The following is a 14,931-nucleotide window of genomic DNA, read 5'->3' as shown; positions in this document are numbered from 1 at the left end:
GTTTTGTTTACGACTACTTCATTCATTTCTTGGAACACTTCACAATGTACCTTCTGCCATAGAAATATACTGAATTGATTATATTTACATGTATAAGCCTTTAACCACCTCCTCACCTCCTCACCTCCTACCTCCTTACCATCTACCTCCTTACCTCCTACCTCATACCTCATCTTCAGTTGACTCTTCTTCAGAGGTTGGGGTGACTGTAATTAAAGCATTGAGACATGAGCAATAATAGTGGCAGCTTGGGTAAAAATCTATGGTTCATTAAGACCACATGTCTTATATGAATCAATATGTCAATGAGATGCTGTACTGTTTGTCTACAAAAATCGACCTACTCTATGTTCTATATAGGTTATGTGACCTTTAACCTACTTGAATGAGGGAACTCTGATGTGAACTCACAGTGGAAGTTGAAGTCGCAGTGTACAAAAATTAAACAGATAGGTTCTATAGCTAACTCATCTTCCACAGAGTCTTCTTCAGGGCTAAACATGACACATTTCATGAAATAAATTAAGCTATTTTAGCGACATGGTTACTAATCTATGGTTATTTTTAAGATTATTTTGTCAAATACTGTAGGTGGGGCGTGTCTGATTTGAAAGATGGGATGTTGTTTTTTATTATGCCTAGGGATTTTCTACTTTACTTTTTTTTATTTTACACTAAAGAAAATGTCTCTTCCACTATGTCAGTTCTGCATTTTTTTAAATATGGTGCCAGTGCATTTTTTCATTGCGTCTAAATCTTGATATCTCACATGCAACCATCTGCACACAAAAATGCTAAAACGTGTATTAATGAATTGACGGTACTCCTATATGTTTTAAATGATGGAAATGTGTGTTTTCATGGATGGAGCAACTGAAAGAGACAAAACTGAATATTAAATTCATACCATCTAAAGACATTACAGAAATTGGATAGCAAGGCTACTCTAGTCCATTCTGTCCTGCCTCCGTAACGTTTATATGATTAGGACGCCTCCACGCATTCTACATTTTTATTGAATGACACGTTTCTCTAAATAAACTGTCAATCACCTGGTTTCCATGAAAACTGGGCGGTACACTACCTGCGTGCTGCTCGCGGGAGTCTCTCTCGCTCGCTGCAGGCAGGGAACAGGCATGGGTTTGAAAAGGATACTCAAGCCTGGCAGTGGCAGGGGCGCACTGTCGTTGAAGGAAACTGGAGATTTCTACTATAGCCGTCAACGCCAACCGATAACCTCCGACTAATTTTGTTCTTCAGGATTAGGCTTTATCAGGTAGACCCAGGTAGGCTATAAGTATATTTCCAGGATATTACTGTTGACCAGTAAATAGATTTAAAACTTAACCAAGCATGTCATCTCTCCGTTTCGCATGTGAAGCAAGGTGGTGAGAGGGAGTGCAGGGTTCATCGTTTAGTTGGTAAAGATCATTTGGCGCCATAAATGCAAGCAAACTTCATCAGCCTAGATGAAAGGAAAAATATAAATTGTAACCAAAAATATAAATTACAGCATATTACTGATAGCATGATAACTGTAGCATGTGCTTTGCATAATCCAATATCCTAAACTCATTCAATGCAATAGCCTGATGAGAGGTTGGATCATTGGAATTAGCTTAACTGAAATGTATTAGATATTAGAAATTAAAAGCTGATAGCCTGTCTGATATTGAAGGGGACAACATTATAATGCATTATATATGCCAGGTGGTGCTTGAAATATGATTATAATTTTCTGCCTTCAGGTAGGCTAAATGGCCCTATACATTTTTGGTTATGCATATTTGTCTCATTTTCAGATCAATAAATTATTTGATATAGTAATTTAATCTTAGATAAAGGACACAGCTATGTACTGTATCTTGTGATCATTCAAGGAAAACGATCAACGAAGCAGCCATTTATAACGAGGTAAACAGGATGAGTCAACTGAGCCTGTAATTGTCTTGTCCATCATGCTAAGAGGCATGTTTATGAAAACATCTGTGTAATTTAATTATACATTATCAGTCTGAGTCAGATTGATAGCTTTTTCTGGGAACAATGTGATATGAAACTGACAACTTAAATGTTTACTTCAGTTATATCAGACCGAAAGCTGTCTCAAAGACTAACTTCTGTCAGTCAGTTTATGAAAATACTTCGTTCAATTTGTTCAAGTGATCTTATATACAGGGAGCTCCAAAAGTATTGGAACTGCGACACATTTTGTTGTTGTTGTGGCTCTGTACTCCTGCACTTTGGATTTGAAATGACACAACGACTATGAGGTTAGTTCAGCCTGGCAGTTTTAATTTGAGGATATTTGCATCCATATCGGGTGAACCGTTTAGAAATTACAACACTTTTTGTACCCGGTCCCCCCATTTTAGGGGACCAAAAGTATTGGGACAAATTCACTTATATGTGTATTGAAGTAGTCAAACGTTGAGTATTTGGTCCCATATTCCCAGCACGCGATACATCAAGCCCGTGACTCTACAAACGTGTTGGATGCGTCTGCTGTTTGTTTTGGTTGTGTTTCAGATTATTTTGTGTCCAATAGAAATGAATGGTGAATAATGTATTGTGTCATTTTGAAGTCACTTTTATTGTAAATAAGAATAAAATAACACTTTTACGTTAATGTGGATGCTACCATGATTACGGATAGTCCTGACTGAATCATTAATTATAATAAGTGAGAAAGTTAGATGCACAAATATCATACCCCCTCCTAATGGTAATATCCCATTTTATTGTAATGGTGAGCGGTTAGCATGTCTTGTATGGTTGTAACTTTGTCACTCATCATTATTCCCGATTCATTCAGGACTATCCGTAATCATGGAAGCATCCACATTAATGTAGAAGCGTTAAGAAACATTCTCTATTGTTATTTACAATTAAAGGTAACTCCAAAATGACACAATACATTATTCACCATTCATTTCTTTTGGGCACAAAATAATCTGAAACACAACCAAAACAAACAGCGAATGCATCCAACAAGTTTGTAGAGTCACGGGCTTGATGTAATCATTGTGTGCTAGAAATTTGGGACCAAATGCAAAACTTTTGACTACTTTAAACTTGTCCCAATACCTTTGGTCCCCTAAAATAGAGGAACTGTGTACAAAAAATGCTGTAGTTTCACCCGATATGGATGAAAATAGCCTGAAATGAAAGCTGATAGTCTGCACATTAATCTCATAGTCATTGTATCATTTCAACAACAGAAACAACAACACATGTGTCACTGTCCCAATACCTTTGGAGCTCAATGTATTTTTAATGTAGACTAAATGCTTAATGCTGTACATACATGACTACAGTAGCTTTGGGCATAACTGAAGGTTAATCAGCGTTTGGAATGAATGAATTAACATGGCAATGTACATGACAATTACAATTCTTATTTAGTCATTCTCTGTTGATTTTCCCCAGGTTTGAGGATTTTCCTTGTTGGTAATTAGAAGAGAGAACTTTTCAATGACAGCGTGTTGTGCATAAGTGAGGTGCGTTCTTCATTTCTAAGCCATCAGTAGCATTCACTTTGGTGCTGGGCTATAAACTAACCAATGGCGACTGAGGGGGGCCAAGATGGACAGCGTCAGAAAAACGTTGTCTTGAAGAGGAAGTTGACCGGTCCACCCAGACTCCTCCTGGGCAAATCAAAATCCAACAACCAGCGAGGTGACAGGTCTGAGGCTCATTCTAAGAAGAGAAACAAAAGAGTGAACATCATCAATGGAAGGCAGATGGATTCCTCCATCAAACAGTCAAATATAGAAGCTGGAGAGACGGGATCATCACAACCTGTAGCCACTTCAGACGACATCTGTCCAACCTCAAAAATGGATGAGGATCAAGCTTCATCTGAACTACCCACTGAGCCCTCAAGGTGGCGCTCCACCTCAGATGAGGATGAGACCAGTGAAGGCCAATTGGAAGGACACAGTAAGATGAGGAAATCAACAAAGCATGGCTGGAGAAGGTTATTTTCCCCGGCTCTCATTTGCGTCAGAAGACAAAGGAAGAAGTACGCTGCAAAAACTTCAATCCAGGGTGGTGACCAGGGAGTTGTACAAGCTGAGAGACTAACTCACACTGAAACAAAGTCAATGGGAGAAGACACCATCTCCTTGAGTGACAAGTGTGTCCGCGATGCTCCTGACATTGACAATGTCAAGAAAAGGAGGCGCAGGTTTACCATCCGGACGTGGCCGACCTTCAAGCGGCTCTTGACAGTGTCTTACGTCCGCGGCCAAAGGCCAAAACAGGGAAATGTTGTACAGGTGGTCTCTGAAGACGTCCAACAACCGTCAGTGACCTTCAGGGAGACATTTCAGCATTTTTTGATGTGTGGAAGAAGGGCACCTTCAGCTGTGATCCCTCTGGAAGACAAGGACACCCAGGACACTGGAGACAAGGACACCCAAGACACTGGATACAAGGACAACCAGGACACTGGAGACAAGGACAACCAGGACACTGGAGACAACGACAACCAGGACACTGGAGACAAGGACAACCAGGACACTGGAGACAAGGAGACTGAGGTGGAGCCAATGGGGACACAAGACAGGGGACAACAGTGCACATCTGACATCCAGGGGGTTGAGCTTCTGGAAAAGGGGGCTGGGGTTAGAGGACAATGTACAGAGAGAGTGACAGTGTGTGCTGAAGTGAGTGCCCTGCAGCCCGAGAACGAATGCCCAACAGACACCCTAACTAGCCCAGAGTCCCTACTAGTGAGTCTCATCCCGACAAGAGTAGTAAGACCAGAGGTAGATACAGAATACACAGAGACCAGTCCAATGGGTGATTCAAAGGAAACCGGGATATTGGAACCTAAGACTTCTTTCAAAACTAAGTTATGGGAAACTGAGACTTCTACCAAAACTGGCACAGACTCAATCCTCAGTGAAGTCATCACTGTTACCATGGATGCTAACGAGATGCAAGGAGATGAACTGGATCATATCCAGTGTTTAGAGAAGGACAAGGTCATTGAGTCAGACTGTGCGATAATCAATACACTCAACAGCGTTGCCATGGACACTAATGAGTATCCCTCAGACTCAAATCAGATAATTTCTTCAGAGAATGCTGCTGAGGACTCTGCTGATGCATCTGAGGAGAATGACACACTCTGCATGATCACGGTAGATAACATTGTGCAAAATGGCCCGCACTTGACCAACATCAGCATCACCCCCGGGGCTGACTCGGATCAGGATGTGTCCGACCAGGAAAGCCATGAGGTGGGGGATGAAAACGGCAAGAGTGGCCTCCTGACGGAGGATGACCAGGACTTGTTGTATGGAGAGAACCTGTTAGTACAGACGGCTCGCTTCTTGGTCCAGGCAGTCATGAGCGCTGCCATGGAGCAGCTCTCAATGGAACAGAGAGGCACTCCCACCACTGTCCACAGGGAGGCGCAAGGGAGTCGAGATCACGCTTGACACCCCCTTCCGGCGTGTTGTGAACTATTATGTATGACCCCATTTGGATCAGCAGAGTTGCGTTCATTACGGCACACAGCGGAAAAAGTTTTAAAACATTTTGCAACAGAAAATGGAAATGATAGTTTCAGTAGTTTCTGTTTCAATCCGTTTTCTTCCGTTTTGTGTCTAATGAACACGAACCAGGATTATTGAGAAAATATATTTTTTAAATTAGACAAGTATACATCTGTAAACCACTTTTAAAGGTATTGTTGTTTACAACTTGTTGTTAACAAACCAAACTGCTGCTATTCATATAAATCTAAACCAGAGAACCGTATTGACACAATACATTTTTACAATATATTCTCTTATATTGTACAAGTGGTGGCACTCAATTTTCACAATTACCATCACAAACATTTTAACTGTTCAGTGTGACTGTGTGTTTTGAAAATGATGGAACTAAGGGTATTCAATCAATATCGCAGAAAATCAGCGTTACTGCGTGATTGAATTTTCAAGGCAATGTTCCCGACTGCTTTCTCAGTAGACTGCATATGTCACCTCAATCGGAAATTACCTTCACATTTCTAGCGCACAATCTGTAGCTCTTCAGTGATACAGATTGAATATAGTCCTTATACCTCAATTACGGTTTATTTACCTATAGAACAGAAAGTCTCAGATTCTCAGATAAAGTTGATCTGTTCATCTGAATAAACTATAGTTCTTAAAAAGCTGAGATCCGCGATAGGGAAACAGCGCCATTGGCTACCCCAGGCGCATTTGTTTTTGTTTTTTTGTTTTGAGCCAATGAGCAACCAGCATCGTGATACATTACTCTGCTGTTCTATCGCGCAATGACGTGTAACGATGTCAGAGGGGGAAAAACCGTGCTGGTTGTTGATGTGACGTCATCGTTGTTGTAATGTCGCAAATGGTCACGGCAGTTTCACCGCTACCGATTCCAATTTTAATTAATCAAACATTTGATGATGTATTTAAGATATGGTGATTATTTCACACGATGAAAGTCTTAGGCTCTTATTGACCAGTGTCTTGCCCTCTGGTTGCTGTTTAATAGATGTTTAAGCATACATTGCTCAGTTAAAAAGCTTTCTCTCTTATGTGTATAGAGACTATACAACGCTTAACGTTACACCTGTAACTTGTCATAAGAACATATTAGGTACCCTAGTCCCAATCAAATTCTGTGGTGTTGTTTTTTCTGTGTGAATGTCATTCTGTCATGGGAAAATAATGATTACACAGTTTGACACCTGGTGTACCTGGATAAATACAACCTAGTCTCCAGGTGGCTATTTGTTGTCATTCTGTCATCATTGCTTGACCTCCTGGACTTCAGAGGAGATTTTGCAGTATTTGGAAACAAGACTAGCAAACATCTGTCTTGATGCAACACAACATTCAATACATGGAGGCTTGCTGGTTTCCCAAAGGCCTCTTTTAGAGGTGGGGGACTGTGAGGCAAACAGCAATGACATCATTAGAAGTGGATACCAGGCTCTCGTAACCAAAACAATGTGTCATCCAATGATATGAGCCAACTCTCTGGTCTGACCATGAGCAGTATGTCCTGTATGTGTGATCACCCCCTTGAGATCTGGCTACGGAGGCAATCACTTCAGAGGAGTGAAGGGTGTTGACAGTCTTTTAATGTGACGGGTGAGGATTGATTCAATTGTGAAGAGAACATTTTTCTAATTGAGTTATGTGAGTAATATCTGGTTGATTTGTTGTTGTTTTATGTTAAGTGTGTATAACGTGCTGGTGGATATTTATTTATCAATATAACTATGTTTTCTGTTTGAAAACTGTCACCAATTAAATGATCGGACAGACATGCATAATCTCACTCCTGATCTACCTATTTTTAGCTGCAACATGTGAAAATGATCTTCCCCAGTGAAGTAGGCAGTGCGTTTCTATAGCGATAGAGCCATCTTATATTTCATTATAACCGACCTATCATCAAGAAACTACCCATTTTAACCATTACAGTTCTGTTTAGTTTCTCAGTTTCTTCTCATCATGCTTCTTCTCTGTTAATTAAGGCACAATAATAGTTTGCCATTTGATTGGGAGGGTGGGGTACTACTTATTGTTCTTACAGCCTCAGCTTAATCTTACTTCATGGCAGATTGTAACAATGTATTTTTGGACATTTTGTTATTATCACAAGTAAGAGTTTGATGGGTTCCAGCACTATCTGTCCTATATTAAATTGGAATATACCTAACCTAGTGGTTGAGAGAGAATTGTGCTGTCTCAGAGCCAGAAGCCATCTGTCAATTTTAATATTTTAATGTTGAGCTCCAGAGGGATACATAAAACATTCTGTGTAGCTGTTCCATTAACCTGCTTCACTCAGAGGACCATGGCCACATCCCAATTCTCCACCCTTTTCCAGAAGTGTGTACTTGCACACTCCCCATAATGGATTTAAAAGCACATGATTGGTGTAAGCATTGGCTTGGAGGGAGTTTCCACCTTTGTTAAATCCATGTCGGGAATGTGTGCAAGTGCACACTTGTGGAAAAGGGTGGAGAATGAAAATTGTGACGTAGACGAATAAGCACGGGGTAGAAGAGAGAGGCCTGATTGGTACCGTTTGGGGATGAGTCCTTCAGCTCTTAAGTGGCCTCTGGTGGTAAGAAGTTGTTACTACAAGAACAGGGAACAACGCCTGGTTCAAGAAATGCTGCTGTTCTTGTTTACTCATTTGCAGTCCTTGTCTAGCGAAGTTTGGCATGACAATGAGTGACAAGGAGTCGGCATGATATAACACAAACAGACTTGCACTCAGGTTAGGGAACATACTAGGTGTGCTCTATAAATTGAGCTGTGTTGAGATTCTCCACCCTTCTCTAAGTGTGTCCTACTTTCTCTGTCCACTGTCCCCTTGAAAAACATTTTATTGGTGTAATCATAGGCTGATTGAAGTTACCACTGTAAATCTGGCTTTTACTTCCATGAGGGTGAGTGAATGTGTTTTTACACATTTCGTGGATAAGGGTAGAGCATGGGACTAAAGCAATGGAGGCTGCTGAGGGGAGGACGGCTCATAATAATGTCTGGAACGGAGTGAATGGAATGACAAACATTGAACATTGAAACTATGTGTTTGATACCATTACACCTATACCACTCCAGCTATTACCATGAGCCCGTCCTCCTCCATTAAGGTGCCACCAACCTCCTGTGGACAACAGCCATTGTATTTAGACACTGGTGTGTGTGTAACATTTACCTCATCACAATTACATGCAGCATTAAACAAACAGAAATAGTGAGAGGGAAAGGAATTCTGGAAACAGATGTTCGGTTTGTAGAAACTAAACATTCATATCAATGAGACGAGTTACATGAGACAATCTGGTACAAAATATATTTATTTACAAAACCTTTTCCATGTATGGAAAAGTGACACAGATTAAAGAAAGCATGAAACCACGACAAAGTGTATGACAAAGTGGAAAAGCCATAGAAGAGTAGCCAACTGAAACATACCAGAGGTCACACACACCAACAGGATAGAATGGAAAGAAACCCAGAAAGGTCCATTTGATAATCCTAGGTTTATACTGTCTATCGCAGTACATACAGGTTCCTGGTTCAACATTACTAGATGCATTCTTCTACACACTCTGATAGCCATTGCCACATATCCGTGAAATATGAATCTACAATCGCACAATAATAAAGCTTTACAGAACTATTTTAGTTCAGAGTATCTCTTTTAGTCACTTCTACTCTTGCCTGGCTACCCAGACTCTTTGCTCTGGCCAAACGCTATGCCACGCCCACGGACTTTAGTTTTTTTCTCCGCCCATGAGTCTGGATCTGAGTACCTCCCCAACCCTCCACCCTTTACCAAATGCGAACACTTTGTTTTGTACAATGCCCTTCGTCACCAAAACCCTTCGTCTTTCAATGATGGCAAGTCTTTCAATGATCTCAGATTGAAGTATGTAACTAATGACAGAGCAGCGGAAGAATTCAGTGTGAGTCGTCAGGCTACTTCTACTCATGTTAGCCTGTTATGAGCTAAAATAAGTCCTTCCTCTTAGTGTTGTCAAGGATTTAATTTAAATTTGATTTAACTAGGCAAGTCAGTTAAGAACAAATTCTTATTTACAATGACGGCCTACCCCAGCCAAACCTGGATAACGCTGGGTCAATTGTGCGCCACCCTATGGGACTCCCAATCATGGCCGGATGTGATACAGCCTGGATTTGAACCAGGGACTGTAGTGACACCTCTTGCAGTGCCTTAGACCGCTGTGCCAGTCGGCAGCACAGGAGGGGAGTCCCATAGGGTGGCGCACAATTGGCCTACAGGTTTCCTCTGTAGTTAAACACTGCTAAGGGTCGTATGTGTTAAACATCTCAGAGGAGTGCTGATTTAGAATCCGTTTTGCCTTTCAGATCTAGAATGAATAAGACAGGTCGGGGACCTGATCCTAGATCAGCTCTCCTGTGACGCTTGAATACATCCCCAGGTTTTCCAGCTTTAAAGGTTTTGGGATGACACTTGTGGCTTTGTCTTTTTTTGCATACATGTCCATTTTCATAGTTAGTGCACACTTCTTGAAGGTGAATGAAGCTTTGCCAAGCAAATTCTCTGCTAATTATCAAGTTTGGTATACTGTGCTTGTTTGTAAGTGCTAGTAAGTGCTAGTTTGTTGAGATTAAAGAAAGAAAAAGAGGAACACCAAGCCCCTGCTCATGATTTTGGAGGGAAATATTTAAATGTTCCAATATGTGTAATGATGTACTACCATCAATTGTGTACTGCAACATTGTGGGCGTAAGAATTTGTCCCTTGCAAATTCCTGTAACCCTGACAACCCTCCATAACAACAAGCCAGGCTCCATTTCAACAGCTACTTATTTCTGAGAGTGAGAAAACAATGCAGATACTTTTCCAATCAATATACCAGCTGGTAAAATATGACAACTGAGAGAGAGACAACACATTCCTCTTTTAAATACCATGTTCTATTCTATTCAACCGTTCACTGAATAAAATAACATATACTTTACACTGGATTCACATCACAGGGTTTCATCTAACCGACAGAGAGATGACGGTATTGACAAAAGGACAGGATACAACCGGATCAGTGGAAAGATAATGACGAAAGGTAAGGAACGCAACTGAAACAGGGTCATGTTGAGTAGGAATCAAACTGAAGAAAACTAACTCAAACAGGGTGAAACAGGAGGTACTATCTGGAATCGTCCAATAAGAATCACTAAGTTTCGTTTTCCATTGCAAAAACGGTTTACTATTGTCGTGCCCTAATGAAGACAAACCAGCTGTGCACAGTCTCTGATGAGTGCAGATGGGAGAATGAAGATGTATTTGCAAAACATTTCTTATTACATAGCTGTTATCCCCGGGTAACTGTAAGGGTATGACTTATGTCAATTACCTTGTAACAAGTATAAGTACATAGCTCTTACCAATTACCATTGTTAATCCAGTTTTCTAAGAAAACACTCACAAAAAGAGAGGCTACTGCATAATCACACAAACAAGAGTTATCAAATTAGGTGGTGACTCCAACACCAACACCTATGTAAAATGGGAGTTGATGTACTTCTTTCATTTCTAGTTTGTTTTCGCTTTCATTCCACAGCGATGTTGTCCACGCTCTCCTGCGAGATCTCAGAGTCTAGCGAATAGCAGGAGCTGCCATTGTCCTGAGCTTCCCTGTTTGCCTCTTCCGCCAGCGCTACTGTAGTGCTTGCCACCACCCCGCCGCCCTCCGGTGGCCCCTCGCAGAAGTGCCCTGAAGCGTGGATGAGCTGGCTGCAGAGGCGGCTGTAGCGATGGTAGCGCGACGGCTTGCCCGTGTGCGTGTACATGTGCTCCTGCAGCTGGCTCTTCTGGGTGAAGCGCAGGCTGCACACGGAGCAGGCGATCTTGCGCTTTCGTGTGTGACTGGTAGTGGAGGTGGTCATGGTGGCAGTGGGGGGTGTACTGGTGCCACCGGCTATACCCCCCCTGCTCCGCCTTAGCTCGGTGGCTAGCTCGTCAGCTAGGGCCTGGCTCTGTCTCAGGTCCTCCTCCAGGTAGCCTGCATCCTGCTGATCCTGGGGGCACCCCCGCTGCTGCTGCTGGTCCTCAGTGCCCACTGTGTCCCCTCCCCCGCCCTGGGAGAGGCCCTCCATTAGTCCGCTGGGGTCCAGGGTGCAAGTGGCGTGGCTGAACAGGTGCTCGCGGAGCCCCTCGGGGGACGAGCAGCGCTCGCCGCACCGGGGGCACAGCAGCGCATGGGGGCCATCCTTGAACAAGAGGCCCTGGCAGGGGTTGCCGCCCTGGGCCAAAGGAGACGTTGGGGACCCTCCCCCGCCTGGCACCTGATGGCACTCCTCTCCCTCTTCCTCCACCGTCTCTTGCTTGATGCGCGTTGAGATGTCTGAGTCGTCACCGGAAGCCACAGAGGAGACACCACGGAGGAGACCAGAGAAAGGCTGACAGCCTGATGAGGCGACGCCCTCCATCCCCACAGTCATTGAAAACTGGGTTGTGTGGGAGCGGCCTGCCCGAGTGGACGAACGCCCGTCCTCGGGGCCGCCCCCTCCCCGGGCACCTGCACTACCTTTAGGGACCCCAGTACCCTCCTTGTTTGCTAACTGGGATGAAATCTGAATGCCGTACAGGTTGGACATGCGGACAAGGTCGGCGGTGGCGGCATCGGGTCCACCTTCACCAGGCTTACTGCACAGCTGGTAGGCATGGAGGAACTTGATGCCCTCCTGCAGGCGGCCCTGGTCCACCGGCTGCTTGGGGCCCATGCCCGTGTACATGATGTGGAGCAGGTAGCTGAAAACGTCTGGCTGGATGTCCGTGGGCTGGATCTTAATGCACTCACTATGAAGATGACGATAGACAGTGGGAGAGTATATTAGCCTTTACTCTCGAAGCACATTCATATTTCCTGTCTCTAATAACAAAGTATATCCAAGTCCCTTGGATTTTGTAAAGTTAGATATATGTATACAAACTAGTTAAGACCTTCTCTCGTGCAGGACATTCAGGTCAAACAAACACACAAGTGCATTACCAGTCTCAATTATATTCTATTAATCTATTCTTGCAGCCAAAGAAACATGTGGTTAACAATCAGTACAATGTGAGACAACTTACACAACACCCCTTCTAATCCCCAATATCACTGAAACAACCTCTGATGGTCACTAGACCCTGGTACTGTAAAACAAGACCAAAAAATGATGGCCAACTATTTACTTGAAGGCTTTGCTATACACATAGGCACTCATTGGGTGGCAGTTAGCGTAGTGGTTAGAACGTTGGACTAGCAACCGAAAGGTTGCAAAATTGAGTCCCTGAGCTAGGAAGGTAAAAATCTGTCATTCTGCCCCTGAACAAGGCAGTTAAACCACTATTCCCTGGTAGGCCATCATTGAAAATAAGATTTTATTCTTAACCGACTTGCCTAGTTAAATAAAGGTCAAATTAAATAACACCCTCAGTGTGTCACAGAATGCAACAGTCATGCAGTATGCATCTAACCTTGACTGATGAATGAAGATCATCTTGAAGTAGTTGGAGAAGGCAGCAAGCACGGCCCGGTGGGCCTTGAAGTACACGTTGCCAATGGCGACTGTGCAGTCACACAGGAAGCCAAACTCCCTCTGGACGTTGAGCTGCTGCAAGAGGAACAGGCTGTGGCTGGAAACGTCCATGATACCCCCCACTCCACCTCATGTCACACACATAAATATACGCACATAGTAATTCAGAATATAAAAATTAGGTTCAGGAGAGGATATGTTGCGCAGACCTGGGTTAAAATAGTATTCACTTCCTTTCAAATAGTTTGGGGCGGAGTTTGCACTTCTGGGACTATTCAAATTGGTTAAATTGTGCCAGGTAAGCTCAATAAATATACACAAATACTATTGGAACCCAGGCCAGGTCTGATTGCTGTGCAAAGACAACATATGATTCTATGTGATCAAACTATTTTCTCAGCCTCTAGAACACCCCGAAAATAAGTTCATAGAACGTCACACCTCTGATGCATTAAGGAATTTCTGAAAGTGCTGCTGAAACAATGGCGTACTCTGCTGGTCAAAAAACTGAAAGTAGCACCCCGCCCCCCCTAAAAAAAAGACTATTGGCCAGATGTTGGCATCTGCGTAACTTTCTACCTGTTGACATCTTAGGTAATAAGAGTTTCACTTCCGGTGTCAAAAGATGAAACATTGAGGAATTACTTTGACATAAAAACAGTTAATTGTATGTCGATGTATACTTACGGCAAGGTTATTACATTGTAACAGAGAGTGGGCCGATATAATATACCGTTACATTGTTGCAATAGATAGGGCATGTTTATATTGTAGCAAACCCTTTATTTAATTGTATCCATTTATGCTGACTACTTCAAAGCAGACGGGACAATATGATGGACTGTCAGACATAGCAACGCATGCATTCTTGCAACCGCCACATATAAAGGGGTCAGCTTTCGAATGAAATATGCAAATAACCGAAAAATACCATCCTAAATTATGGTCAACATGCCAGTCCCCTATGTAGCCTACAACCCACAGGCGGTCTCAAAATATATTCGCCAGCTTGTTTCACTACAGCATCACATCGATTCGCACACGTCTGAGTTGTAGCCTATCAAGTGTTCCTGCCGATCGAAATCAAGTGTTCCTTCTAGACAAAATCAACAACCGTGAACAGCCTCGATAACCCACACGGGCCCCAATGCATGCATTTGGATATCCCCTCCTATTTGCAAAACAAAGCAAATACGATAATCGGAAGTCTTTCTTACCACCTATTTGCGAAATATATATTAAATAAAGGTTTATATTTCGTACGTAGTCTATTTGTTGCCACAGAGAAATTCTCGCACGGTCTCGCGCGTCTTCCTATGTGATTGTCTCCTGAGGTTGTTATTCGTCACGTGACTGTACAGTAGCCTACTGTATATTTGCTGTTCTGTCATAAAAGGTGTGAACAATTTGTAAATACCGTGTGTAAAAAAAACTAATTGTTCAAATTGTGTAAATGCCGTGTGTTTTAGGTTCCCATAAAACATATGTCGTTGGTTGACAAACACTGAAGTAAGGGTAACATTCTAACTACTTGATAAAATTGACATTGACACGTTCAATCAATTTAAGAGCGCCTCAAAGTTCTAATAACCAAGTAGTACAGCATCATAAACGCACGCCTTGGAGATTTGATCTTTTTCTAATTTGCCGTTATGCTGAAATGTAGCCTTAACATCCTATCAAGATGTAATCCTACTTCTGTAAAACTTTAAGATTAATCAAATGTGTACCTACACCATCCTTATCGGTGGGTTGTTATAGTAAGTGCATATAGATGCGAAATAAATAGGCAACAAAATTAGGCTTTTAATCAAATTTATGCGGAGGAAGATAAACGTTGTTAATTTTATGGATTTGCTCTATTAAC

At 42.4% G+C, this 14,931-nt stretch overlaps 2 protein-coding genes across 4 annotated transcripts; one reads left to right on the top strand and one right to left on the bottom strand.

Annotated features, from left to right (window-relative positions):
* Positions 1-1,124: 1,124 nt before the first annotated feature.
* On the top strand, positions 1,125-7,306 carry LOC118398875 (uncharacterized). 2 transcript variants are annotated; one of them, XM_035794660.1, is made up of 2 exons: positions 1,125-1,286; positions 3,430-7,306. In XM_035794660.1, the coding sequence occupies exon 2, from the start codon at positions 3,564-3,566 to the stop codon at positions 5,448-5,450; it is 1,887 nt and encodes a 628-aa protein (XP_035650553.1). In that variant the 5' UTR covers positions 1,125-1,286; positions 3,430-3,563; the 3' UTR covers positions 5,451-7,306. The 2 variants fall into 2 exon arrangements, with proteins under 2 accessions (XP_035650553.1, XP_035650554.1); XM_035794661.1 differs by lacking the exon at positions 1,125-1,286 and adding an exon at positions 1,797-1,914.
* Positions 7,307-8,830: 1,524 nt separating this feature from the next.
* Positions 8,831-14,709, bottom strand: LOC118398876 (zinc finger and BTB domain-containing protein 25-like). Of its 2 annotated transcripts, none has more exons than XM_035794663.2 (3): positions 14,282-14,709; positions 13,003-13,192; positions 8,831-12,339 (listed from the first exon to the last, which is right to left on the bottom strand). In XM_035794663.2, the coding sequence occupies exons 2-3, from the start codon at positions 13,173-13,175 to the stop codon at positions 11,091-11,093; spliced, it is 1,422 nt and encodes a 473-aa protein (XP_035650556.1). In that variant the 5' UTR covers positions 13,176-13,192; positions 14,282-14,709; the 3' UTR covers positions 8,831-11,090. The 2 variants fall into 2 exon arrangements, with proteins under 2 accessions (XP_035650556.1, XP_035650558.1); XM_035794665.2 differs by having other exon boundaries at positions 13,003-13,139.
* Positions 14,710-14,931: the final 222 nt, after the last annotated feature.

The sequence above is a fragment of the Oncorhynchus keta genome, chromosome 19 (genome assembly GCF_023373465.1).
Source record: "Oncorhynchus keta strain PuntledgeMale-10-30-2019 chromosome 19, Oket_V2, whole genome shotgun sequence".
Taxonomy (NCBI): domain Eukaryota; kingdom Metazoa; phylum Chordata; class Actinopteri; order Salmoniformes; family Salmonidae; genus Oncorhynchus; species Oncorhynchus keta.
Note: the sequence above shows the minus strand (reverse complement) of the source record. Positions and strands in the feature narration are given on the sequence as shown.

What these genes read in the sequence shown, in the direction of transcription:
- LOC118398875 (XM_035794660.1), top strand. Translation starts at nt 3,564, where the DNA reads ATGGCGACTGAGGGGGGCCAAGATGGACAGCGTCAGAAAAACGTTGTC.
- LOC118398876 (XM_035794663.2), bottom strand. Translation starts at nt 13,175, where the DNA reads ATGGACGTTTCCAGCCACAGCCTGTTCCTCTTGCAGCAGCTCAACGTC. An exon ending in ATCTTCATTCATCAGTCAAG is followed by an intron (nt 12,340 to 13,002) that starts GTTAGATGCATA and finishes TCATCTTCATAG; the next exon opens with TGAGTGCATTAAGATCCAGC.